This window comes from Lissotriton helveticus, chromosome 3_1 (genome assembly GCF_964261635.1).
Source record: "Lissotriton helveticus chromosome 3_1, aLisHel1.1, whole genome shotgun sequence".
NCBI classification, from domain to species: domain Eukaryota; kingdom Metazoa; phylum Chordata; class Amphibia; order Caudata; family Salamandridae; genus Lissotriton; species Lissotriton helveticus.
This window is the reverse complement of record NC_136061.1, coordinates 1,400,821,595-1,400,848,727: the sequence shown is the minus strand read 5'-3', so window position 1 is coordinate 1,400,848,727 and position 27,133 is coordinate 1,400,821,595. Positions and strand designations below refer to the sequence as shown.

At 45.6% G+C, this 27,133-nt stretch overlaps 1 protein-coding gene across 6 annotated transcripts in view; it reads right to left on the bottom strand.

Annotated features, from left to right (window-relative positions):
• The window catches only part of KALRN (kalirin RhoGEF kinase), a 1,598,314-nt gene that overhangs the window by 968,272 nt on the left and 602,909 nt on the right, over positions 1 to 27,133 (bottom strand). For all 6 annotated transcript variants that reach the window (XM_078682047.1, XM_078682045.1, XM_078682043.1 and 3 more), the window contains exon 6: positions 18,114 to 18,236. In XM_078682047.1, the coding sequence (XP_078538173.1) occupies positions 18,114 to 18,236 (123 nt within the window). The remainder of the gene's footprint in view (positions 1 to 18,113; positions 18,237 to 27,133) is intronic.

Genomic DNA, 27,133 nt, shown 5'->3' with positions numbered 1-27,133 from the left:
TTTTCTTGCTTTTGTTCAAACATTTATATATGGACCGCTGTGCTGCATGAGGTTATCAGAAACCCCTGACTGTTTCCTGCTTGGCCCAAAAAAGTTTGCCACGTATTTCTTTACAGGGGCGGCGCCGCTATTTGAGCGAAGGAGCGTCGCCCCACAAGCCGCGGAGCTGAAAAATAAAATGGTATTAAAGTTTATTACCATATTATTTTTCAGCAACTCAACTCTAAGTGTCGGGACAGAGCGGGCCAGTGCTGCCAAGTGGCAGCAGCAGGGAGCTGTGTGCTTTAACATGCGCATGTCTCTTTGGCCGGCCATCTTGGCCCGGCCAGCAAGACATGCACATTTTAAACTTCTCTAAACTAGCTGTCTTAAGACAGCTGGTTTAGAAAAGGCACAGGACTCCATTGCTCTTGAGAACCCGCAGTGAGGCCGCTCCCTCCAATCTTGGTGCTGCTCTTATGCAGTGAGAGCAGCGCCAGGATTGAGTAGTGCAGTTTTCTGGTTCCAGAGAACATACCAGAGGGAGGAGGAAACCACACAGCAAGCAAGAAAAGAAAGGTAGGTCTATTTTTTTTTGTGCCCGCCTCAACACCCCGGTACATGCCAGCTTCCACTGATAAGAACGCTCGAATAAAATGTTGGGTTTTACACACTGTCAACTTCTGGTTACATTCAAAAGGCATGCAGACAGAATAAAGAACCTGTCAGAGGGAACCAGCAAAGACATATCAGGCTTCTGCAGACCAATGGGAAGAGCCAGGTTCAAGCTGCATAAACCCTTTATGGAAATGACATGCAGCAGCCGTTTAACACAAATCCCTTTCACTACGAGTGTATAGTTGGGCTCACTATCATCTCACAGTCTATTTGCTCTCCTCATTCCCACACCCCTGGCAACGTACTCATCAATACCCTTCACCTAATGAAATTCTGCCTCTATCTCAACTGCCATCTCCACCTGTACCTCTTAGTACCTCTGGACCTCCCCATACCTCCAGCGTAGTTCTTTTACACATATTCACTGCAGACACCTATCTTATCAATGCTATGACTGGTGCAGCATCTTCTTTGAAGGAGTTTCAAGGCGATGTGTCCCAAAAAGGTTTTTGGTACAGAGTGGCAGCCAATGGGAAACATCGAAGCAAGGGCTTCTAAGATGATATGTTTGTGTACAACATGTCAAATTGCGTGATACAGGTGAGCCTCATAGCAATATTTAATTTCCCATCTTGAAAGTGCCATACAACATTATGACCACATGTTTTTAAACTGAATTTGCTATGCTATGACCCCCCCATGAAAGCTGTAAATACTTGTGACCACTTGCTAAAGCTGACCATGGACAAAACGTTGAAAATACCCATGATTTGCAAAAGTGAACCTGAAAGACACTGAATGCAAAGAGTTTGCTATAAAGTTGGCTTAACTGTAGGAGTCACACAGGCACTAGGGCCACTTATCACTGTGCCCTCGCTCCCTGCAGGATTTTACAGATCAGGAAAAAACGTAATGTGCAAATTTACACAAAATTTGTCCAAATTATTTTTTTGCTACATTCAACAATTTATGCTACATTCAACAATTTAAATTGTGTGCAGTATTCATACATGTGCACCATACACTACCTACGTCCAGTACAAGCACTGCATTCTCCATCAGTTTTAATATAACTTTGATCATTTGCAGCAAAACATTAAATGACTCTCACAATCCCCAACATGCTGTTAAACGTGTTAGGATACCTTCATGGATCTAACTGGTAATGTATCCAATGAGGGATGCGGGGAGGTGTATGCTATGCTGCACTCAGCAAGCTTAAGCGTGGCAAGCTTCAGCACTCGGCCATACCCACTTTTCAGTCAAAACTAAAGGGAAACAATCTTTATGCTGTGGTCACCTGACCCCCCCCCCCCAACTCACTACACCTGTATTTTAGGAGCTTACATAGCAGCACATTTCCAGGTAAGTGATAACCTAAAGCGTTTGCCTATGTTTCTCTATGTGTAGGATTTATTGTAGCATAGTTGCACCACTTTCTAGCATATTTTGCCTACATTAGCAAACAGACCTCCTGGTTTTAAGGAAATTAGAGTGTTAGTTATGTAGTCAATTGTATGGTAAGCGCAAGAGCTTAACACCTATACAATTAAACATCATTTGATTCCTTCTGAGACCAGTTTTCACTGCACATAGTCAGAGAAAAAAATTATGGCTCTTAATTGTTCAAAGAGAGATATTTTCCAAGACAAACAGGCTGTATCAGATCCAAGTAAAGGAGCTGGTCTTGTGTGGGACTCACCTACAACCCGGTCAGTAAATGGCAACGGAACAACGCTTCACAATTAAAACACCTGCCCGGGTTCTGCAGAACTGGGAGCACAGCATAAATTACTGACACGAGGGATGTGTGCTGTTCTGTATAGCCTCATTAATAGAGTGAAACTAATGTGAAAACACAAAAGGATTTACAGATTTTACATTCCTTCTTTGGCTTTAGATATTTCCTACATAAGGAGCAAAATAAATACAACAGGATTGTGTCTGTCAGGAATCTAGCGCTTAGAAATCGAGCATTCCTAGCAGCAGGCCTTCCAGCAAATCTGTGGCTTTAGGTTTGAGTATTAACGGCATATGTGCTCAATCTACTTGTCAGATTCTTATTCATCATGCCTGAAGGTGTGAGACAGATAGCGCATAACATAAGACTTGGAATTTTAGCAGCAAGATGTCTACTGACCTATTATTCTTGGACGTGCTGTGCGGCAATGTGGGTCCAGAACATCACAGAAGGAATATCGAGTGGTCACAATGTGGTGACCAGAATATCAAGGACCAAAATATCCAGAGGTTTATTTATTTATTTATAAAGTTTTATATAGCGCAATGCTCATATCTTGATGGTATACATATATTCAGGGTAAGTAGATGTAGAGTTAAGAATAGTAAATCTTTACCTTTTTGTGTACACTTACCTCCTCAATATTTAGATTTTTGATATTTTGGTCATGATATTGTAGCACCTTTATATTTATTCTGCGATATTCCAAACTACAACACTCTGAGGTGCTGCACTATGGTGCTTCTGTTTTCATGAACAGGTATAGGTTGGTATAGTTAGGATAACTTTATTTCTTCTTTATATACAAACCCAACTTAAACATTAGAATTTCTAAGGTTACAGTTATAACAAACTGCACCACTTTCACATTTCTACAAGGCATAGTTATAACTAAAATTCATACTTACGCACCACCTCAAATCACTATAAGTGACCCACCTCCGTACACAGTCTTGTCACCTCACTCTCCACACTTCATTATGTGGCGAGAAGCCTTGTTCGTGAACAAGGCTTCTCGCAAGCCGAAACATGTAGTAGGTGGCATAAACACCCTTGAAACTTTGGATTATCTGGCATATTTTTGGTGTCTGAGAGCGCATTGATTTGGATTTCTTAATCTCTTGGAATACTGGATTACCGGCGTGCTGGGCAGGTGTATGCGCCACCTCCCACGGGGCCACCAGCAGTCTCAACGGAGCATTCTTTGGAAAAAAATGTATATATACATATACACAGATACCTATATATACATGCATACATATATATATATATACACACATATCTACACACACACTCATATATATATACACACGTGTAAGTATATACACATATACACACACGTGTAAGTATATATATATATATATATATATATATATATATATATATATATATATATATATTTATAGATATATATATTTTACAGAGAGGCAGTAGCCACTCTGTAGTTATGGTTAGGGTCACCAGAGATAGGAATTTTTGCCCCTTAATAATTGTGCACCCGTTTGTTGAATGTCTGCAAAACTTTACAAACCTGTTGCATCTGTTTCATTGTCGGCGGATTGAACGTTTTGCGGCATTTGGTCAAAGGGGTGCAAAGAAAAAAGGGGAATCCTAAAACGGGCTTGAAATCCAATGCATTTTACATAGATCTTTGCATTTCACTTAGCACGAAAATGGCCAGTGGGAATTTGCTGAAATTTTACAGTATTCGATATTAGAGGACACAGATAATTCTTGTAGGTACTGAAGGTAAGTAGACAAAGTATTTTGTACGTTATATAAGGTTCTCAACTTGGTTGTATTTTGTAGCACAATACTACTAAAAGTAGCAAGAAAGCCCACAAAATAAAATAAATTGCATCTGTAAGTTTTCAAATTCACTAAATGAACAACTGAAAGACCCATTTATGGTGACATACTAATGGAAACCTATAATAAAATTAAATAGAATACATCTTAATCTACTTTAGTTTTCTGTGCAGCCTCTCTGGCTCACAAAATAAAAGTGACCCAACAAGCCAAACAAAAACCATCTTTCTTATGCACCCCTGTACCAAAAACATGAAAAATTACCCTAACAGTGAGCCACTCAAACGACTATTTGGAGGACATGATAATTGGCCACTTGAAAAAAAATAAGATTAATTTTTATAACAATGATTGCCTTTCATTCACTTTGGACTTTATATGTAGCAAATTCTACTAAAAGAAGTAAGGCAACCCAAAGAATAAACTAGATTGCATATGTAAAGTTTCAGATTTACTACATAGACAACTGAAAGACCCATTTATGGCTACATGCTAATGGAAACCTATTAGCAAATGTATAACAAATAGAATACATCTTAATCTACATATGTTTTCTTTGCATGTTCTCTAGGTCACACATTAAAACTGACCAACAAGCCAAACAAAAACCATTTTCCTTATATACTCCTGTGCAACAATATGGAAAAGTGCCCTAGCAGTGAGCTACACAAACTACTATATGGAGGACATGATAATTAGCCATTATGTAAAACACCTATATTCTTAATTCTTAGAACAACCTTTCATTCACTTAGGTCTTAATATTTAGCACAATCCTACTAAAAGTAGCAAGGAATCCAAAAATAAACTAGACTGCCTTTGTAAAGTTTCAGAACATGAACTTAAAGATATATTTGTGGTCACATGATTATGTAGACCAATAAACAAACACATAACAAATGCAATAGATAAAAAGAAGGAAATCACATTAAATCGGATTGCCACTTTGTAGTTCTAGTTAGTATTCCCATTGTTCGGATATTAGCTCTTCAATAACTTTCCACCCATTTAATAAAGCATCACAGAACTTTCCAGACCTATAGCATTTTCTACATTTCAGGATGATCTAAATTTTTATGGGGAATCGTTAAGGAGATGCGAAAATGAAAGAGGGTCCCAAAACCCGTTTTCCACCAAAGCATTTACCATAGACTATTTATTTAACGTAGTGCGAAAACGGCTGAATTAATTTACATACAATTTGGGAGGATAATACATGATGGTGCCAAAATTATGCTTTTTGGGTACTGCAGTTAAGTAGGGTAAGTATTTGTTAACTTATAAGGCATTTAAACATAGTGATATCTGTCACTGCTGTATTTTCGGGGATTTGACAGCATTACGTGAAATTACCATGGTACATGGCCGTAAACATAAAAAAATATATATTAAAAATGTAAGTAAATTTACTGACCTATTACCACTTTAATAAAGTGGTAATAGGTAGAACCTACTACTCATTTTATCTAAAAGGCTAACACTGAACTGAGCCAAACAATAGTAACAATATTGCTGCCTTTTCCCTCTCTAAAAACAACCATTGCCCAATTACATATTGTCATCGCCATGTACCACAGTATACTGCAAAGATATCACGGTATATCAGGGCCCAAAATATAACTAAGGCATAGCTGTATTACTAAATTGTGGTACCCTTGCATCACTCATTGTGTTGCATGGGCAATGCAAAAGTTGAGTCAGATTTATTAAGGTACGCAAGGCCACCATGCGTGACGCAGCATTGATTAATAAAATCTGTTGAAACGCAAGGCAGCACAATTTGCAGTTGTGTTCCTCTGCACACCATAATTTACATTGCTGCTAAATTTCACAAACATTCATATGCACAAGTTACTACTTGTGTAACGATATATCTGTAAGAGACATTAGTTAGTGATTGACGCCGGGGGATATTCTAAGGTAAGGAATCTGACTGGATCCGGAAAATTTTGCGTAGCAATACCTCTGCGCGCTGGCAGGCGTCGTCCGCGGCTCCGCGTCCGTCGTCGGCAGCGCCGGAATGACGTCGTCGGAGTACTTAGACGCCGCCCATGCGCGCTGACGTCAGTTCTGATACACAGCTTTTCCGCGCCAGATACGCAGAGCCATGATAGAACCAACACTGGTGCCATGAAACTAGGACCCTGAAAGGGGATGACCTTAACTCTAGATATCGGTTCGCAGAACGGGGAGGATGGGTGGGTCGGTAAGGAATCTATCACGAACTAACAGATATATTATTACACAAGTAGTAACTTGTGCATCGGAAAGAGACACGTTAGTGATAGATTCCTTACCTTAGAATAGATACCCCAGCAATACCAACCCCAGTGGTGGGTCTGCGAACCAATAATCACACGAGAAAGTCCTGGAGGACGGAACGGCCAAAGAAGCCATCCCTCCGGACTTGGCTGTCCAGGCAGTAGTGTCGTGCAAACGTGTGCAGCGAGGCCCACTTAGCTGCCTGGCAAATGTCCTGCAAGGGCACTCCCCGGCCCAGGGCAGTGGTAGTCGCCGTGGCCCGAGTGGAATGAGCCCTCAATCCAACAGGGGGCTCCTTCTTAGCCAAGGAGTAACATGCCTGGATACAAAAGATGATCCACCGGGAGATGGTCCGCTTGTGCACCGCCTTTCCCTTCTTAGCGCCCACGTAACCAACAAAGAGTTGGTCATCCACCCGGAACTGGCGTGTGCGATCTAGATAGTAAGAGAGCGCACGTTTTGGGTCCAGACGGTGGAGCCTCTCTTCCTCTTTCGAGGGATGCGGAGGCGGAAAGAAGGTGGGCAAGGTAATGGACTGCCCGATGTGGAAGGCCGTCACAACCTTGGGCAGGAAAGAAGGTCTTGTCTGCAACACAACCTTATCCGGATGAACAGAGAGGAAAGGAGGTGTGGAAGAAAGAGCCTGGAGCTCACTCACTCTCCTGGCAGAGGTGATGGCAACCAGGAAAGCAGTCTTCAAAGTAAGAAGACAGAGAGGACAGTTATGGAGCGGCTCAAAGGGAGCACACATAAGGTAAGTAAGAACAAGGTTCAAGTCCCACTGGGGCATCACGAAAGGAACAGGAGGGAACATGTGTGTGATGCCCTTCAAAAACCAATTTACAATAGGGGACTTGAACAAAGAAGGCTGATCAGGTAGCCTTAAGAAGGCGGAAAGGGCAGAAAGGTAGCCCTTGATAGTGCCCAGAGCAGAGCCCTGCTGGGCAAGAGAAAGAAGGAAGAGGAGAACCTCAGAAAGAGGGGCAGAGAGTGGATCCACAGCCTTTGCTGTGCACCATGCCACAAATCTGTTCCACCTGCAGGCGTATACCGACTTTGTGGAGGGACGCCTGGCTGCCAGAATGACATTACAGACTTCGGGAGGCAAGTCAAATGGCCTCAACTGCCGCCGTTCAATCTCCAAGCATGTAGGTGGAGAGGTTCGGGTGGAGAACCGTCCCCTGCTGCTGTGACAGAAGGTCCTCCCGAAGAGGCAGACAGATCGGGGGATCGACTGACATACTGAGTAGCTCAGGATACCAGTATCTTCATGCCCAGTCCGGAGCCACAAGGATAACCTGGGCCCGGTTGCACCTGATCTTCTTCAGCACTCTGGGCAGAAGTGGTATAGGCGGAAAGGCGTACAATAGACCGCAACTCCACTCGCGACGAAAAGCGTCTCCGAGCGAGTGCCGTCTTGGAAACTCCAACGCGCAGAACTGATGACATTGCGCGTTCTCTTCTGTGGCGAATAGATCTAACCAAGGCTCTCCCCATTGCTGAAAGAGCCCTTGCGCCACGTCCGAGTTCAGACGCCATTCGTGATCCATCATGCACCGACGGCCGAGTTCGTCCGCCCTGGCGTTCAGCGAACCTGCCAGGTGTTGAACCACCAGGGTCACGCCCTGATGTTCCAGCCACTGCCAGAGGCACAGAGCCGCCTGGCATAGGGTCCACGACCCCACCCCGCCATGTTTGTTGCAGTACCACATGGCGGTGGTGTTGTCTGTGAACACCTGCACTACACTCCCCCGGACAGAGGGGAGGAATGCTTTCAGTGCTAGACGGATAGCCCGCAGCTCCAAAAAGTTGATATGGAGCTGGGACTCCGCCAGAGAACAGAGGCCTTTGATCTCCGCCTCTCCCATGTGGCCTCCCCAGCCCTGGAGGGACGCGTCCGTCACTACCACGTGCTCCGGGTGGGGCAGGGAGAGGGATCTGCCACTGACCCAATCGCGGTCCGTGAGCCACCACTGCAACTGTCTCGCAGTGCCCTCCGAGATCAAGACATGATCGGACAGGTCGCCCTGATGCTGGGCCCACTCAAACTTCAGGTCCCACTGCAGAGCCCGCATCCGCCACCGGGCGTGATGCACAAGAAGGATGCAGGAGGCCATCAGCCCCAGAAGCCGCAGCGTCAACTTGACCGAGACTCGGGATAAAGGCTGAAAGATCGGAATCTGAGCCTGAATATCCCGAACCCGCTGCTCGGGAGGATAAACCCGATCTGGGCCGAGTCTAGAACCTCTCCGATAAAGAGGAGCTTCTGAGAGGGACACAGGTGCGACTTCGGCACATTGATGGAGAACCCCAGCAAGTGCAGGAGGTCGGCCGTAGTCTGGAGGTGGCTGACGACTGTCTGGGGCGAGCCCGCCTTCAACAACCAGTCGTCGAGGTAGGGGAAGACTGGCACCCCTAACCTGCGCAGATGAGCTGCGACCACTGCCATCACCTTCGTGAACACCCGTGGGGCGCTTGTAAGGCCAAAGGGGAGCACGGTAAACTGAAAGTGCTCATGGCCTACCGTGAACCGCAGGTAACGCCGGCGGGCCGGCAGGACGAGGATGTGAAAGTAAGCGTCTTGCAAGTCCAACGCTACCATCCAGTCTCCAGGGTCCAGGGCAGCTAAGACCTGAGCCAAAGTCAGCATCTTGAACTTCTCCTTCTGGAGGAAGCCGTTGACGTTCCGTAGGTCCAAGATAGGGCGTAGGCCCCCTTTGCCCTTCTTGGGTACCAGAAAGTAGTGGGAGTAACAACCACACCCTACTTCTGGCCCAGGAACGCGCTCGATGGCCCCCTTGGCCAAGAGGGCCGTGACTTCCTCTTGCAGAAGTTGCAAGTGATCCCCCGACACGCAGTGGAATTGTGGTGGCATGGCTGAAGGGGACGCCTCGAAGGGGAGGGAGCAGCCCCTTCGGACGATTTGCAGCACCCATCTGTCCGACGTGACATTGCGCCAGTGGAAGAGGTGATGGCGAACCCTGCCACCCACCGGCGTCACATGGGCCTGAAAACACGGACTAGGAAGGTTTTGAGGCAGGTGCTGCGGAGGGAGGTGTGAACTGGCCTCGCCGTTGTCCCCGACCGCCGTTACGGCGGTTTCCACAGTCGCCACTGCGCTGTTGAACATTCTGCGGTGCGTGGCTGGCAGCTCGTGTGGGGGCGCCCCCTCCGTGGCCACGAAAGGAGCGAAAGGCACCCGTTTGCTGGCGTGGGGACGAGAGGCCCAAGGACTTGGCCGTAGCCCTAGAGTTCTTAAAACGCTCAAGCGCATGGTCTGCCTTGTCGCCAAAGAGGCGACGGCCATCGAACGGCATGTCCAGAAGAGTGGACTGGACATCGGCCGAAAAGTTGGCGGTCCTCAACCAGGCGTGGCGTCGAACCTCCACCGTCGTTGCCATCGCCCTGCCCAGTGAGTCCGTGGTATCCAGCCCACACCGGATGGAATATCGCGCTGCATCTCGACCCTCCGCAAGGGCTTGGGCGAGTTTAGCCCAGACCTCCTCCGGACATTAGGCTCTCGGGGTGGGATGGGTGGACAAAAAGCAAGGGTCGCCCGGAACCGGGTGGTAGCGTCTGGCCACGTTCCTATCCACAGGCGGACCTGTGGCGGGCTTGGACCAAGTTCCCACAAGAACGTCACACAAGGCCTCATTAAACAGCAGCAGAGGCTCACTGGAGCTTGCCTGCGGTTTAAGGACCTCAGTGAGGAGGTTAGTCCTCACGGCCGCGACGGGGAGCTCAAGGTTTAGGGCCTTGGCTGCCCTCGTCAACACTACACTGTAAGCAGCCCCCTCCTCCGTAGCCACGGTGGGAGGGGAGACAAATCCAGTATCTGGCGAAGTGTCAATACCACTGGCCTCCCCAAGCTCATATGTCCAGTCCTCTTGAGACTGGCACTCCTCTGCCAAAGGGTCCTCAGACCCCTACCAATCACCCTCGTCACCCATCTCCTATAGAACAGGGTCAACAGACGGGGCCTCCTCATGGAAATAAAAATCTCCAAAGGCCGTCGGAAGCGGCGCCCAGCGGCGCTGCTCCGGCGCCAGAGTCGGACCGAAGGGAACATTGGGGACGGCGTCCACAGGGGGCGCCGGGGGCGACACCCGCGGGGCCCGCGCCAGTGAGGTTGTGAGATCGACCGGCGACGACCCGAATCCGGAAGCGGATCCGGTGAGGTCATGCGGCGCCGGGACCGAAGTCGCCGGTGGCGCCGGGGCCGAAGCACCCGACGGCATCGGGGACGGAGCACCCGACCTGCTTGGGCCTCCAGCCGGGGCCGTTGGGCCCGGAGGCGCCACGGGACCCGGCTGAGAAGGGAGGGACCTCATGGCCATGAGGTACCGCTCGACCTCCTCCGGCGTCGCGTCATGCCCAGGGACCCGAAGGTGTGGGGCAGGCGGCGACGCCTGCGACTCAGTCGGAGCCGCGCGGGTGGTGTCACCCGAACCTCCGGCCGCATCGTACGAGCGTCGGGGTGGGTCGGAGGAACGATGATGCCTCTCCGACCTCTCATGCCTCTTACCTGAGGACTTGGATCCAGACGACCGATGTCCACTCCCGGAGCTGCGAAGGTAGATCAAGGTCAGACAACATTGCTGGTCTTACTCGACCTGACCGCAGCATTTGACACCCTATCTCCCTCTATCCTAACATCTCGTCTGAGGGAGATGGGAGTAGAGGGGTAAGCCCTGGATCTTCTGTCCTCTTTTTTAGATCTTAGAGAACAGAGGACTAAATTAGGAGAATACCTCTCCCCTGCTACATCTCTGCAATGTGGGGTACCACAAGGGTCGGCCTTAAGTCCGACCCTATTTAACATTTATGTGGCCCCCTTAGCGAGATTGGTAAGAGCCCAGGGAATGGAAGTAACGTCATACGCAGATGACACCCAGATCATGGTGTCACTAGCCCAACCGGTCAGTACCTCTGCCTCCAGCTTCAGGAGCTGCATGCAAACAGTCTCTGACTGGATGATAGTCAACTCCCTGAAGCTGAACGGCGATAAAACCGAGGTGCTGATCTTTGGAAAGGACCAGGATGTATGGTCAAGCGATTGGTGGCCGCAATCCCTGGGAACCTGCCCGGTCCCCTCCCACTCAGCTAGGAACCTAGGGGTTATATTTGACACCTCGCTGGCAATGACCCTTCAGGTCAATAGAACAGTGGCTACTTGCTGGGGAATTCTTAAAATTCTCCGCCGAATAGTACATTATCTCTCCCCGCAAGCTAGGAAACAGACAGTGGTTGCACTTGTTGGTTCAAGATTGGACTACTGCAACTCACTGTATGCAGGGATTAATAAGGGACTAATACAGCGACTGCAAATTGTACAAAATGCGGCTGCAAGATTTGTCCTGGACATTCCCCGATCCTCCTCGGTAACATTAGCTAGAAAGAATTTACACTGGCTTCCTATAGAGCAGCGTATTTCCTTCAAAATCATCTGTCTGGTGCACAGCGCTCTTAAATCTGAAACATCAGTTGGGCTGGGGGCACTCCTATCCAGCTATGTCCCCAGCAGATGTTTGCGCTCACGGCAACAAAATCTTCTGGTTATTCCTAGGACCAAGAAGACTAGATGGGGAGGTAGAGCCTTTTCTACAGTCGCCCCCCGTCTCTGGAATGCACTCCCTCTGGAACTCAAGTCTCTATCTTCACTTCCCCTCTTCAAAAAGGCCCTGAAAACATGGTGTTTTAAGAAAGCCTACCAGTAATCAGCTCCTGGGACGGATAATCAATCAGTATTGAGCTAGGCGCCTTGATGCCCTTTGGGGCTTAGTCTGCGCGTTATAAATTTTCTTTCATTTCATTTCGAGGACTCCGACCCCGCGACCGGTCCCTCGACCTCCCGTGGGACCGGGACCTTGAGCGGCGCGGGGCCGACTGCCGGAGCTCGAGTCACTTGCGGGACCGCTCCCGCCTAGCCTTCGACGTCAGGGCCCGGCAGTCGGAGCAGGTGCGGTCGTCGTGGTCGAGGCCTAAACACTTCAGGCACCGGCGATGGGGGTCGGTAACCGACATCAGTCGGTCACACTTGGAACAGGGTTTAAACCCGGGCATCCCTACCGGCACCGTCGGAGTCAAAGACTCGAAAAGAGCAATGATCAAAAGATCAAAAAAGTTTAGTCAAAAAATGACTAAGGGGTAGAGCTTCTCCGGATCTGCGCTAGCTGGCGCGGAAAAAAGAAGAACTGACGTCAGCGCGCATGGGCGGCGTCTAAGTACTCCGACGACGTCATTCCGGCGCTAACGACGCGGACGACGGCCGCGGACGACGCCTGCCGGCATGCAGGGGTATTGCTATGCAAAATTTTCCGGATCCAGTCTGACGCCTGGGGATATTCTAAGGTAAGGAATCTATCACTAACGTGTCTCTTTCAGATGCCACTCTACTATATGCTATTCCACTCTACGCCCCTCCAGTGTATGAGACTCCACTCTACACTATTACACTGTTCATCACTCCATTCTACATCACTCCACTAAACGCCACTCCACTAGAAGCTACTCCAGTATATGCCATTCTACTGTACATCACTTCACTCTACGCCATTCTACTTTTCACTATTCCACTGTATGCCACCCACTGTACGCCACTGCACTCTACTCCAGTGTACGCTATTAAACTCTGCACCACACAACTGTACTCCACTCCAGTCTACACCACTCCATTAAACGCCACTCCACTGTACGCTACTCCGCTATACACTATTACACTTTAAGCCTCTCCACTGTAAAACACTCCACTCTACACCATTACACTGTACACAACTCCACTCTACGCTATTACACTGTATGCAACTCTACTCTATGCTTCTTCAGTGTATGCCACTCCGCTGTACGCTACTCCTATATAAGCTGTTCCACTCTGTCATTCCACTCTATGCTATTCTATATGGATGCCACTCAACTGTATGCTTTTACACTCTACCCCTTTACAGTCTAGTCTACACCACTTCACTGTATGCCATTCCACTATACACTATTCCACTATACCCCACTCTATGCTATACCACAATATACGTTACTCCACTACACCACTCCACACCACTCCACTACACTCCATTCTATGATAGTCCATTGGACGTCACTCAATGCCATTCCACTATATGCTATTTCACTCTACCAAACGCTACTGTACACTACTCCAGTCTACACCACTCCACTGTACGCCTCTCAAATCTATGCTATTCTACTCTACGCTATTCCACTCTGCACCACTCCACTCTACGCTAGTCCACTGTACGCCACTCCATTCTACACTATTACATTACGTCTCTACTGTATGGTATTCCACTGTACGCCACTCTATTGTATGCTATTACACTCTACCCCACAATAAACCACTGCAGCCTAAACCACTTCACTGTATACTACTACACTATACACTATTAAACTCTATGCACCTCCAGTTTACACCACTCCACTCTATGCCACTCCAGTGTACTCTCCTCCACTCTGTATATCTCTACTCTACAAAACTCTATGCCACTCTATTCCACTCTATCCCTGTACACTCCACTGTCCAAATTTGCACTTGACTGTGCCCATACAATCTATTGTGCAACACTTTAATCCACTCTACGGCAGTTTCCTACACTGTACGACACAGCACTCCACTCTACTGTATAAGGCGCCACTACAATCTAAGGTTTCCTCGACTCAACGCTACACCACTTCAATGTATGCCACTCCCCTCTACGCAAATCCACTGCACCCTACACCACTCCACTGTACACCACTCCACTCTATTCCACTTTATGCCACTCCACTCTTCTACACTCCACTGTACAGTATCCCACTGTACGCTAATCCACTGTATGCACCAACACTTTATGGTAATCCATCCTACGCCACTCCACTTTATGCCGCTCCATTGTATGCCACTCTTCTCCACTCTATAAAAGTCTACTACACTTTATTGCACTCTATGACATTCTACTCCACTCTATCCCCGTACACTCCACTGTCAAACTATATACTCCACTCCATACCCATACACTCCAATGTACAACACTCTATTCCACTATACAACGCTTTTCTATACAACACAGCACTCCACTCTACTGTACAAGACCCAACTTCAATGTACAACAGTTTACTAGTTACGCTACACCAGTACACTCCACTCCATGCCACTGTATGAGACTTTACCTCACTCTATGCTACAATACAACAATCCACTATACGCAGCTTAACTGTTTTATACGCTACTGTACTCTATGCAACTCTACTCTACAACAACCTACTAAACTGTATGCAGCTCTCTGACACTTCGCTCTTGTATGTACCCTTTCGCTCCACTGTACAACACTGTACTATACAGTATGCTACTGTACAGCACTATGGTACTCTAGACCACCAATACGACACTGTACGCAACTATGTAAGCCACTCCACCCCACTTTACTCCACTCTACTCTGACACAGTACTACACTCTATGCCACTCCACGCCATTGTACTCTATACCACTGTATGACAATGCACTATATCACACTTTACAACACTGTACTGCACACTTCTCCATTCTACAAACATCTACTAGACTGTATGCCACTCTACTCTATTGTAGTTCACGTCACTTTCCAATACTGTTTGACACCCTACAACACTACTGTGCGTCACAGTCCTCCAATTTACAACATTACTTGACTGTATGCTATGCCACTCCACTGCACTGCACTCCACGCCACTATAGACTATGACACTTTGCTTCACTCGATACTATCCCGTTGTGTAATCCCCTTCACTATAATCCAATCTACTACACTTTGTCCCACTCTATGCGATTGTACTATACTCGATACTACACCGTTCCACTGTCCAGCACGCTTCTCTGCTGTATGCAACTCCACTTTACAAGAATGCACTCCACACCACTCGATTCCACACCCATCCACTATATGCCCTATGCCTCTGTACTACACTGTATATGTAAATTGTAAATTGATACTTGTATAGCGCACTACTCACCCGCAAGGGTCTCAAAGCGCTTGTACGAATACCGCTGTGGAACCCATCCTGGCTTTCCCTGTGAAGTGTCCACTCCTGGGCACCCCCAAGGTGGAGGCCAGGCATCCTTAGCGTTGTGGGGGCCGTTGTGGAGATTAAGCAAGCTATTGCCCAGAGTTGCAGAGTGGGACTCCATGATTGGAATAGGCACCGAGGCGAGAATTATCAGGTCCGTGGAATTTTGAGCCCAAGACCCGCCGAGGCGGGGAATTGAACCCTGGTCCCGGGCTAGACCTCTGCATCAGGGTCTGCCGCTCTAACCATTGAGACACACGACAACATGCCACTCCACTTCTCTCTATGATAACCTACTCCAGTATATGACAGCACTCCACGACACTCTCCTCCACTGTACTCTACGACACTCCACTTGACAATATTGCACTCTATGACACTTTACTTAACCCTACTCCACTCTAAACCACTGTACTCCACTATATGACAGCCTATGACACCCTACTCTACTGTTCGATATGCCATTTCACTGTTATAACTCACTGCCCCAGTGTACAATACTGGACTCCACTATTTGAGACACCATGCCACTACACAATTTAACACTTTACTACTTGCACGATAGGCTACGACATTCTCCTCTACTACACTCAATTCCAATCTACAATTCTCCAGTCTATGACAACAGACTTTACAAAACTCTCTTCCACATAACAAGTCTCCACTTGCGAGACTGGACTCTACAATTTGTTAGGAAAACTTATCTTCCGTATACAAACCAAGTTTAAACTACACAAACTTTAAAAATTCTAAAGTTATAGCTTTAATTTACAATTCATCCACCACCTTCAAATTATTATAAGTAGTGGACCTCTTCACACACTCTTTTCAGCTCGCTAACCAGACAACACTAACTAGAACTCGTCACTCTACCATGCATTGTGCGGTCACAAATAATAATACTCCACTGTTCAACACTACGCTGTAAGCTAGACTCCACCACTCTACTGTACGACACTACACTCAACACGGAACTATGAGAAACTCTACTCCACTGAACTCTACTCTATGCCACTACACAGTGTTACACTCTATGCCACTCAACTTGATGCCACTGAAACACACTCCATTTCATGACACTCCCCTGTACAGCAGTCTGCTCTACTGTTTAACATGCCACAATTATGTATAACACACCACTTCACTCTACGATACTCCACTACACAATACAACACACCACTCCACTGTATAACACTTTAGTCTACTATCTGCTGTCACTCCACTCTACTCAACTCCCCTCTATTCCACTCTACAATACTCCACTTTAAGTCAATAGACTCTACGACACTCTCCTTCACTTCATTGTACTACACTCCACTTTACGATACTCACACTGTGGTTTGAAACACATTTTTATTAACAAAATAAAACCCATTAACAAACAACTAAAAAAACCAAAGGTTAAGGATAATTTATAGTTATATATACCTTATGTATTCTTTCTATACAAACACAACTTAAAATACGCAAACTTAAAAAATTGTAGTTATAACTTCAATTTAGAAATCATGCAACACCATCAAATTACTATAAGTCGTGCACCTACGAACACAGCCTTATCACCTCACCTTGCTACACTACATTAACTATAACTCATGCTTTTTCCATGCACTGTTAATACCCTTGCGTACCACATCACTTATAGCATGTGAAATCATAGCATTCATAACAAATCTTATACATTTTCAAATTACATTATTTGTCACAACACAATGCATGGTAGAGTGGCGAGTTACAGTTAGTGTCTGGCTAGCTAGCTGAAGAGATTGAGAAACGAGGTGCACTACTTATAATAATTTGAAGCTGGTGGATAAATTGTAAACGAAAGTTATTACTGTAACTTTAGAATTTTTAATGCCTGTGTACTTAAAACTTGGCTTGTATAGGGAAAATAAGTTTTCATAACTATAACTAAGGTTTAACCTTCGTTTTTTTAATTAATTGAATAATATATCTATAATTTTCCTTTTCTGCTCATTAAAAGGGCATTCCTGCAAACAAGCAACAGCCAGATTTCTTTTTTTATTTCAAATGCAAGTTGCAGTGATGAACTGGTACTTGGTTTTATTCCCAACTGGGACTTTATCAACTGCAGTTGCTCCCATTACAAAAATCTTTTGGTATTACTTGGACGAATGTAACTGAGGAAAATAAGACAGAAAGGGGAATAACGTGTCCTTTTAACTGTATGTAAACCCGAAGTCACATGGTACTCCCCACTTTGGAGGGGAACTTCTGGAAGCTGCACAAACAATACCGGAGTAAAATTGTGTCAGGGTGGTTACAAAACTTCCTTGGATAGTTTTTGCGCAGCATTTTACAAGCCTTCTCAGAAAGAGATGCAAAAGGAGAGGGGTTTTTTGTATGCTTATTTCTTCTCCAGCGTGTAGCCTTTTCAATCATTACAGCTGATCTGAATGGATCAGATTTGGGGATATTCCTTCCAATCTCCTTCCATATTTCTTGGAGAATGTAGGGCATCACTCAGACAAGCGAGCACAAGAAGACTTACGGGTCACTCATTGATCACTCACTGGACCAGAGTTTATTGAAATCTCATTGAGGCCACTGGCTTTGCAGAGTCTACCAATTCAGTGCTCCTTCTCACACCCACTCACTCAATCATTCAGCATGGAGTTCGATCTCCCATTTACACAACCCATCTGTACTCACCATGGAATTCATCGCAAAGTGATTGTGCTGCGTCTGAAGGTCGAGCGCATGTTGGTAGCTCACTCCGATCTCCGTGTGGCTCTGGAGGAACAGCTCCTTGTTGTGGCTAATCCAGTCGAACATCTGAGGAGGAAAATGAAAAGGAGAAGTTAGCGACTGTGTGGCTACTTCATTTCTCAGCTATGAATGCAGCATTATTAACCAAAGTAGAAGTTAGGTCACGACAAAGCCAGGCCAACCACAAAACCAAAACAAGGGTGCGGGACTCTTTTTTTACTTCAATGCACCTTTCAAGACTGGGGGGAGTAGCATAACTAAACTCCTAAGTTTCTTAAATATTATTTAAAGTACTACTTGCACTAATTTAGAATCTAGGCAAAGAAGGTGGCCTGTGCACAGCATAGCAATGCACTTTATGTCAGCTGTACCGTGAGACCTCAAACCTAGAGTTAGAACATACACGTTAATTGAAAGAACTGATACGTGTCACTAATATCGCCTATAGTAGATTGGAAAGACCATTTGAAGAATAGATGCTAAAAATACATATTTTTCCCCTAAAAATGTACACATTTAAGAAAACTCAGTCAAATGTTGGTAAGGTGAGCAGAATGAAGGTTAAGAAATATTTCCTGACCTCCTTATCTCCTTTAGGCTCCTCACACTGACAACTTCAAAGGTGTCTAGAACGAGTCATCCAAGCTAGATCAAAACGTGCGGGGGCAATACCAGCTTTTCAGGGTTGCCACATCGAACACAATACATATAATGAATGGAAATGGGAATTATTTACATAGTAGTTAGTCTAAAGATCTGGTGTAGCCTCGATTTTTAGGAACCTGGGTTGGTCAGCTATGGTCCAGATTCTTAAATAATTTAAGTGAATATGCCAAGTGTACGAAAGGAAGCTCAACTCCCCAAAGAAGTTGTGCACCTAATAGACATAATGCATTGTATCACGTATATCACATGTTCCAAGGACAATTTATGTGCAATGAAATGCACCAAGCATTGCCGGGCAGTTTAATGGGGTAAAGCATTTTTTTTTTTTATGTATTGCAGTCCCATGTGAGGCGCCATGGAATAAGAAAGGCTCCGTACTTAACTCTTTAGCTAACTACGATACACCAGAGTATTGGCACACTTTCACAATCTCAATGAAGCCTATCCAAATGTAGAATATGAAAATTAACGCAGGCAACCTGAATTTGAAAAGCCCATTTGTAGGTTAATGGAGTGATAACACAGTCCCAAAAAACAAATAATAAATATATATATATATATATATATATATATATATATATATATATGTGCCAAACGAACTCCCAATTCCACCGCATCAACGGCTTCAAATCAGGACACGGACCACAAGGCAGGTTCCAATGTGCTTTATTCTCCCTTCTCAGACAAACAGGACGCGTTTCGTCCGGTAACACCGGACTTGATCACATATATATAGTTTTATTTTTATAGAAATCATCATTTTTCTACACTACCATATTGTTTGGTTAAATAAATAAACTGTTGGGCACAACATAACACACTTGTGCAACTGATAAAATACCTTAAATAGCAAAAGTGTAACAACCACGGAAGGCAAGTATTGTCAAAGGTACAAAGGTGACAGTGCAGTTCTGCACTTCATGATTTGTGTTGGCGTGGGATACCAGCACTCTTTGGCAGATCCCCATACAGCGGAGTAATACTGGCGGGTGAGCAGTCTGTCTGGAAAGCCTTGGAGACCCGACACCCCCCGCCCCCCTCCCCCCCGACAGGGCCGGCTCTAGGCATGTGCAAGCTGTGCACCTGCACAGGGCCACCAAACCCCAGGGGCCACCACGCCAATATATATCCTTAATATATTAATCCTCTGAGGATGGATACATATTTGCGTGGTGGCCCCTGGCAGGGATTTGGCGGCCTCTGGCTCAGTTCCACTTCTAAACACCCTGACCCCCCCCCCCCCTCTTCACTGGCCTCCCCGCTCCGCCCCGCCCGGACCCCCTCTTCCGGGCCCCCTACCTACGCTCCTTGCCCAGGGCCACCATGAGCCTAGAGCCGGCCCTGCCCCCGAGCTTTTGGTGGAAATAAGCTCTACGGGTGGTGTAGCATGGTCTCCGTGGTCACGGGGATCTATTAGGTAATAAAATAGATCTTTGCTCAGTACTTCCATCATTGGAGGCGTCCAGAAGAACCTGCGAGGAGTTACTCAGGACATGCCAACACTCCGAGGGCACTCCAGGAGCTGAGCAGTGGTCCCTGGCTGCGCCTCTTCACTAAGTGCCAGTCCTCGCAGCACGGACTCCCTTGCGGTTCTGTTTTATTGGCTAGCCGTGTGTGGCTGCAGCTACGGAATACACTGCCAGGTCTTCATGAAACGTGTCTGGGAGTGTCAGGGAATGTTGCACAGTGTGTGTAGTGTCGATCTAAACAGGGCTGTCATTCTTGAGGCGCTTAGCGCGATGCTATGTGCGTACTCCGAATGCCCAAACAGGAAACGAAGGGCGGGGAAGCTGGAAGCGAGCCCAACATTAAATGTTGGTGCTCTAAAATAAAAGGCCTGTCCGCGCTGAGGGGACCATTATAGGTTTTGTATTCAACTTACACTACAGCCTATTGCTGCGATAGTCCAGGCAACGGTTTATACAAATAAAGTTGAGTTAGTATTCCAGCAACCCCTGCGTTACACAATACAGGCCCAGAGGCCCTTATTCTGAGTTGCACGGTACTGGTGGGGCGGTACATTTGGCTCGGAGTTTATCATTACCGTGTGGGAAATCGCATTGAGAAGTTAAGCCCCAAGGTAAGGGTGTTTGGGTTTAACAGTTTTTAAACCGCATACATCTCCCAATTTTGTGAGGATATATATATATATATATATATATTTAGTACAGGTTTGTATTGATATTTGTATAACACTTTCGTACCCTTTACATGGCCATGGGCACTTTTTGGATTTTTGAATAAGTTGCTACTCTCCTTGTGTCATTTACGTAGTGGTTTGTACTCCTGACTACGTCATGAAGCACTTCGATCTGCATCAGGTTCATGGCTCATAGACTGCATGGCTGGAAGAAGAGGCATTGATTGCTGTTACACCGATATAGTAGCAGTAGGGAGAGGTGCATGAGGTATGAATTGGTTGCTCTTGAAAGGTGTGTCAAACTTTGCTGTGAAGAAGCATGGGGTATAGAGATAAGCAAATACTATAATGTTCAGGTTCTCCAAATTAATCTTTGTTTCATACGCATTCCAGAGAAGGTTGTGTGTAATAATTTGCGTGGACTTTTTGTCTCCGGAATCGGTTCCCCTATATATTGAGTTCAACCTTAAAGAAGCATCAAGATAATAATGAATAAGCGCAAAAAAGGCAAAAACTTATTAAATTCTAGAACAATCATGAATACTGATGTTTCCGAGTACGTTTATATTTTTGAATTTTACTCAATTATAGGTATTTTAACTCTATAGCACAAATATTTAACAAAGAACACATTTACATCTCCAGGCTAAATTAAGATCTGTGCATCCAGCGGGGATTGTGCTCTCACTAACCCGGAGTCTGACTGTTTGTTAATTCCCTGGTGATAGGTTAGACGTTTCATGCACAACGGAGGCAGGAGCTAATATACACTATTCTAGCATGAAGAGAAACGACTATAGGTTTGCAAGCATATATTTCTTTCAATTAAGACATTATTGAATAAAACATCCAACCTAACACCTGATGGATGGATGATAACTGAATAAACAAGGGTAACTTGCACTAGCTAAAACCTTAAGCAGGTTGCCAATATATTGTTGCACGTCTAGTTTAATAACACTGTAAAATAATATAGGTGATTCAACAATGTAATATGAACCATGGTAAAATTGGCGAGTATTTCGGATAGTGGAAAGAGATCATAGCCAGCAAGATGCCTTCCTGTTCATCGCACATCCAAGTCAATTTAAATTTTGGCTTTGATGGGGGTATGTGGTTGTAAAGTTAGGATGGGTATCTAAGACATGTGGGAGAAGAAGTTGCAAAGTATCAAGTTATGCAAAAAAAGCATTCCTGGAAGCTTAGTAGAAAATACAATTTAAAACCAAGTGGTAGGAGGTCTGTGTGCTTAATTTCCAAAAAAAGAAAAAATAAAGTGCAGGGTTCCAAAGTATTTCTTAGAAGCCTGCTTATGCCATTGCCAAATGCCAAGGCTGCCTAACACCAAACATGTCTACTCTGGCTTCCACCTCGTGCTTTCTCCCCTAGTCACTGTTTTCATAAGGTCCCAAAGGTGAGACCTATTGACTATGCCAATGTTTGTTCTATTTCATTATGAATTTGCACAGATCCTGGCAGAGTAATTAACTGGCTGTAATGTCCGCAACTGATTGGCGTTCAATAAATCACAAAGGAATGGAAGATGCATTCGAAATCAAGCTTGTGACTTGTAAGTCACACATCTTGATAGGTGCATTAACCCACCAAGCTCTACATTCTGAGACTTGTGTATGTGTGCAGTCTAAAACAAGCACTGTTCCTACGTCCACTAAGCAGGCTGGAAATGTACCTTTGGTCAACATTCAGGCAGTAGCATTAGAATTAATAATATTTCATGAGCTCATTGTAATTTCACACAAGGAGTTTTTGTAGCGTTGGCAAAAAGGTCTTTGTCTTGAAACAACTTCATCAAAACTGTAACGTGCTTTGTACTGAAATCTTTAAAAGCTGCTTTTAATTGTCAAATCACCCATTCCCTTTTAAGAGATCCCCATCAGTAGCCTATAAGCATTGTCAACCCCACTAAAACATGTTGGTTGCAATCTTTGACCAATATGCTTAAAATGTACAAATCGTTTCTGTTTCTTTTATTGGCTGAAGGACAACTCTGTCCCATTCTTTGAAGTGTTGGCCTCGCCCCCATTGGATGATCTGTCAGGCCCGCCCCTATTTATTCGACATAACACAGGCCTGGTTGGTAAGTCATCCCCAGGCATTTAAACGCATCACTATGAGGGGAACCAAAGCTAGCGCTGATTGCTGAGCAGCTTTGATACAGGTCGCTTCCGGTTTTAAAGTGTTTCTGGGGGCTGGGAGGATTAGAGATGTTCCAGTAGCTCCTGACGGCAGTCGCCCCCACGTCCTCCCTTCTGTTCCTGTCTCCTGCGTTGTGTGTCATCATGGCACATTTAGAAGAAACGCACGTTTCCAACTGATACATTTTTATATCCTCCATAGAGCCTACCTTACACCAGGGAAAATAGGGCAGTACTTTGGAGTGGAGAACGCGGCATGCCCCAGATGTAATACGGCAGAGGCGGACCTGGGCCATATGCTATGGGACTGCCCACAACTACGGGGCTACTGGCGGGAGATTGGCGAGACATTAAACGAAGTAACGGATAGAGAATTGCAATATAACAAGGCTGTTGGTGTATTGCATTGGTTTCCGCACACACCCAAGAATAGGATCACGAGTAAATTTATTGATATGGGGCTGATCCTGGCCAAGAGGGAAATAACTAGAAATTGGAAATCGAAAAAGGGTCCCACGCACAGAAGGTGGGTTAATGAGTTCCTCAAATGGGCGGTGAGCGAAAGTACACTCAGGTTTCAACTGGCTCGCCGCAAATCCGACGACAGGGCACAGGGGGCGGCAACAACATGGGAGACGTTGGTGCAGGCCCTGCGAGACAGCACGCTGGAAGAGGAGGAAGGAGTTTCCAACTCAGGTGCAGAAGCTCCCACAGACACACCAGGTGCACTTTCTCCATAGTTAATCAATCACTCCTGATAGCACTCATACATACACACTAGCAGCGAGCTCAGGCGTGGGTGGGGGCACTTGGAGATGGGCAGGGGAGGGTGTTAGGGAGTTCAGAAGTTGGGGGGGCAGGGGTTTGGGAGTTGGGGGGCGAAAAAAGTAAAAGCAGGCTGCAGACATCCTTGCATGGGAAAATACTAATGTTCAGAGGTTGCTGTGAAAGGTGATCCATCGCTTGACGCCGCCCGACCTCCGGGTTGTGGGCTTACAGGCCGTGTATGAGTAATAGCCGAACAAGAAATACGCACTAGCGTTGGCAGTGCAAGGTGATTATAAATGTATGCTATATATCTTGGTTCTGCAATAAAAACGGTTTTAAAAAAATAAATAAAAATAAAAAATCATGGCACATTTAGCTGCTCCGCGGGGTCACGTCAGAGGCGTCGAACAAAGCGCCTATCTGCTCGCGTGTAGACAGTAGTGACAGGCCCACGTGTTTCCAGATTGTATCACATCAGGCTTGAAGGGGCCCCATTAATCACAGCTTCTGCCTGCAATCCCGAACGTTGAAAGTGCACCCCCCGCCTCATGGTTGTACCTATGGGGGCTGCGTGGCATGCAGAGGATCACACAAGTGCCCGCTCTTCCCTAGCTGAGGCTGCTTCCGGCCGTGAAAGCTGTCACTCACTCTACAGTGGGGGCTGATCGCTCTTGACAAGTCCCTTGCAGGCCCCACGAGGGGCCCTCTCTGGGATCATCATATTGGAGATGGGTCAACCTTGTCATTTCCCCGCGGCCAGGGCTTTGAATTCCGCAATAAAATCTCATATTTCCGCAGGCACACATGTAATGTGTAATGCGCGCTTTTAACATGCTGATTTCCAAATGTTTATACTGTTTTCTAACACTTGGGGAAATAGAACAACTCGCCCGCGAGTGGTGCGCGGGCGCGCCACAGCGAGCGATCTGTTTTTAATTATCGCGCCCGTGTCTGGGCACCATAATTAAAAACAGATGTGGCCTGTGCAGGTAACCAAACACCAATAGGCCGGGGCGGAGCAGAGGCGGGAAATGCACCTGCCTTTGCCCAATTGCGTGCTGTCTTCATTTGAAAGAAGCACGCAAAGCTCATTAGCCTGTGAGGAATAAAAAAAACACATGCATGAGCGTGTGGAGAGCTTGGGGTGATTTTTGAAGCCTCTTACTAAAAGTCGAGCAAGCAGCACATGCGCACTGCTATAGGCTTGACCTAAAAAGAACTGCTGCTGCCCACCACCTACACAAAATAAGCATAAGCGGAAACAATGAAACCAAGAAGATAAATATAAATAAGGCTATTTTTAAATGAGGAAAAAAACAAGATATTTTAAGTTCTTCTCAAAGCAGTCAATCATAACTGCAAGGTCGTCTGTGCACACCGACAGGCAGAGCAGTTTAAAAAGAGAAAAGGGTTTTCTAATGAGGCTTTAGACTGCTGCAGATATACACGTTTTTGTACACATACTTACTGGTTTTAAATGAGAGTAATGTATATGAGTGATGCATTGTATGTCTGTTAATAACTAATACTAGTCAGGCACCCATGTGCAATTGTGCCATCAGGTACTAAATAAAGCAGGAAATAAACTAGTTACAGCTTCTTTTATTATCAAGCACAACATAAATATGGATAAATAGATAAAATCTGCAAAAATAAATATGGATTAGGAATGAAAAGTTTTCTTTTTTAAATGCCATTGAATTGGGAGCGCTGATTATAAAAATCCTCTAATAATAGATTCATGTGTGGGAGATCGAGGAGCCACCTGAAGGTGTGGAGAAAAGAGGATTCCGGTGGCTTTCTCTAAAAAAACAATGATAACACCACTAAAAAAAATGCTGTTACGTTTTTGGGTCATGGAAATTGAGTTTATCACTAAATCCATTTTCAAGTGGTAACTTGCCATTTGTTTTAATCTTCTGATTTATTAACCTTCCTGGGACGTAATATTTGTGTGACTTACGATGAAGATAGTGGATGTTAGTCTGATAAACAATAGGAGAACCTACATTGCTGTATCAGTGTATAAGTTAAACCTTAACTAGATTTCTGCCGGAAATGTGGCATTACATATGTGATGGTAAAACACAAACAATTGAAGAAGGGTCTGAGGGAAATTTAAAGACCTGCCCAGTTCGTATCCCCCTAACTGTAATCCTAACAACAAAAGAACCGGGGGTCTATAACGGAGCTTCAAGTACTCCGAGCTGCTGCAAAACTCCTACATAAGTGAGTTAGGCGCTAATAGAGCTACATAAGTCTCTATATCAGAATGTGTGCCAGGACAAACCTGTCGAAGGACCTACTGAGATTGTTGGTAAGACCCGTACAGAGATGTGTTGGATTCCCATCAAATAGGTATGTAGATCAAGTGTTCTCATTTGGTCATCCAAAAATGGGGTGGTATGTCTCTTGATCAATGAGACCCATCCATCGCCCTTACTCAATTGGGTCGCACCATCAATCGCTAAGGTACCCATGAACAAATGATAAAGATGGGATCGAGTGCAGTGCAAAAATCAACAGATGTGTGAGTTAAAAACAAGGGTTAAAAGGATCAATAGGCGAAAAACTCTAATGTAATTTGTCCTTTCCCTCAAACAAACAAGAACAATGCAGTTCTTGAGAACACTTGATCTACATACCTATTTGATGGGAATCCAACACATCTCTGTACGGGTCTTACAAACAATCTCAGTAGGTCCTTCGACAGGTTTGTCCTGGCACACATTCTGATATAGAGACTTATGTAGCTCTATTAGCGCCTAACTCACTTATGTAGGAGTTTTGCAGCAGCTCGGAGTACTTGAAGCTCCGTTATAGACCCCGGTTCTTTTGTTGTTAGGATTACATATGTGATGTTCACAGGGCAAGTGGACTACCTGTTAACCGCTCCACCGCGGTGCCGAAAAAAAATGAGGCGTGTGCAGTTCGGATCATAATATCATTAGGTCCAAAGTATTATGAATATTTGCACTGTTCATATTTTGTATGTTCAGCTGTCAGCAATAATGGGTGGAAGTAGTGGTTCAAAACTTGGTAATGAGCAGTAGGCAATTCAATACACTAATAAATATGACTTTAGTGTAGATCATCCACTGCTTGGCCATCCTTACTAGGCCTGGGTGGTGAATTTCGCTCCATTCGCGGAGTTTGTAGCGTTTTCTGCACTCCGCGGAGCTCACAGAATGCATAAAACTCCGCTCCGCATAGTGCAGCAGAATTTTTCCCCA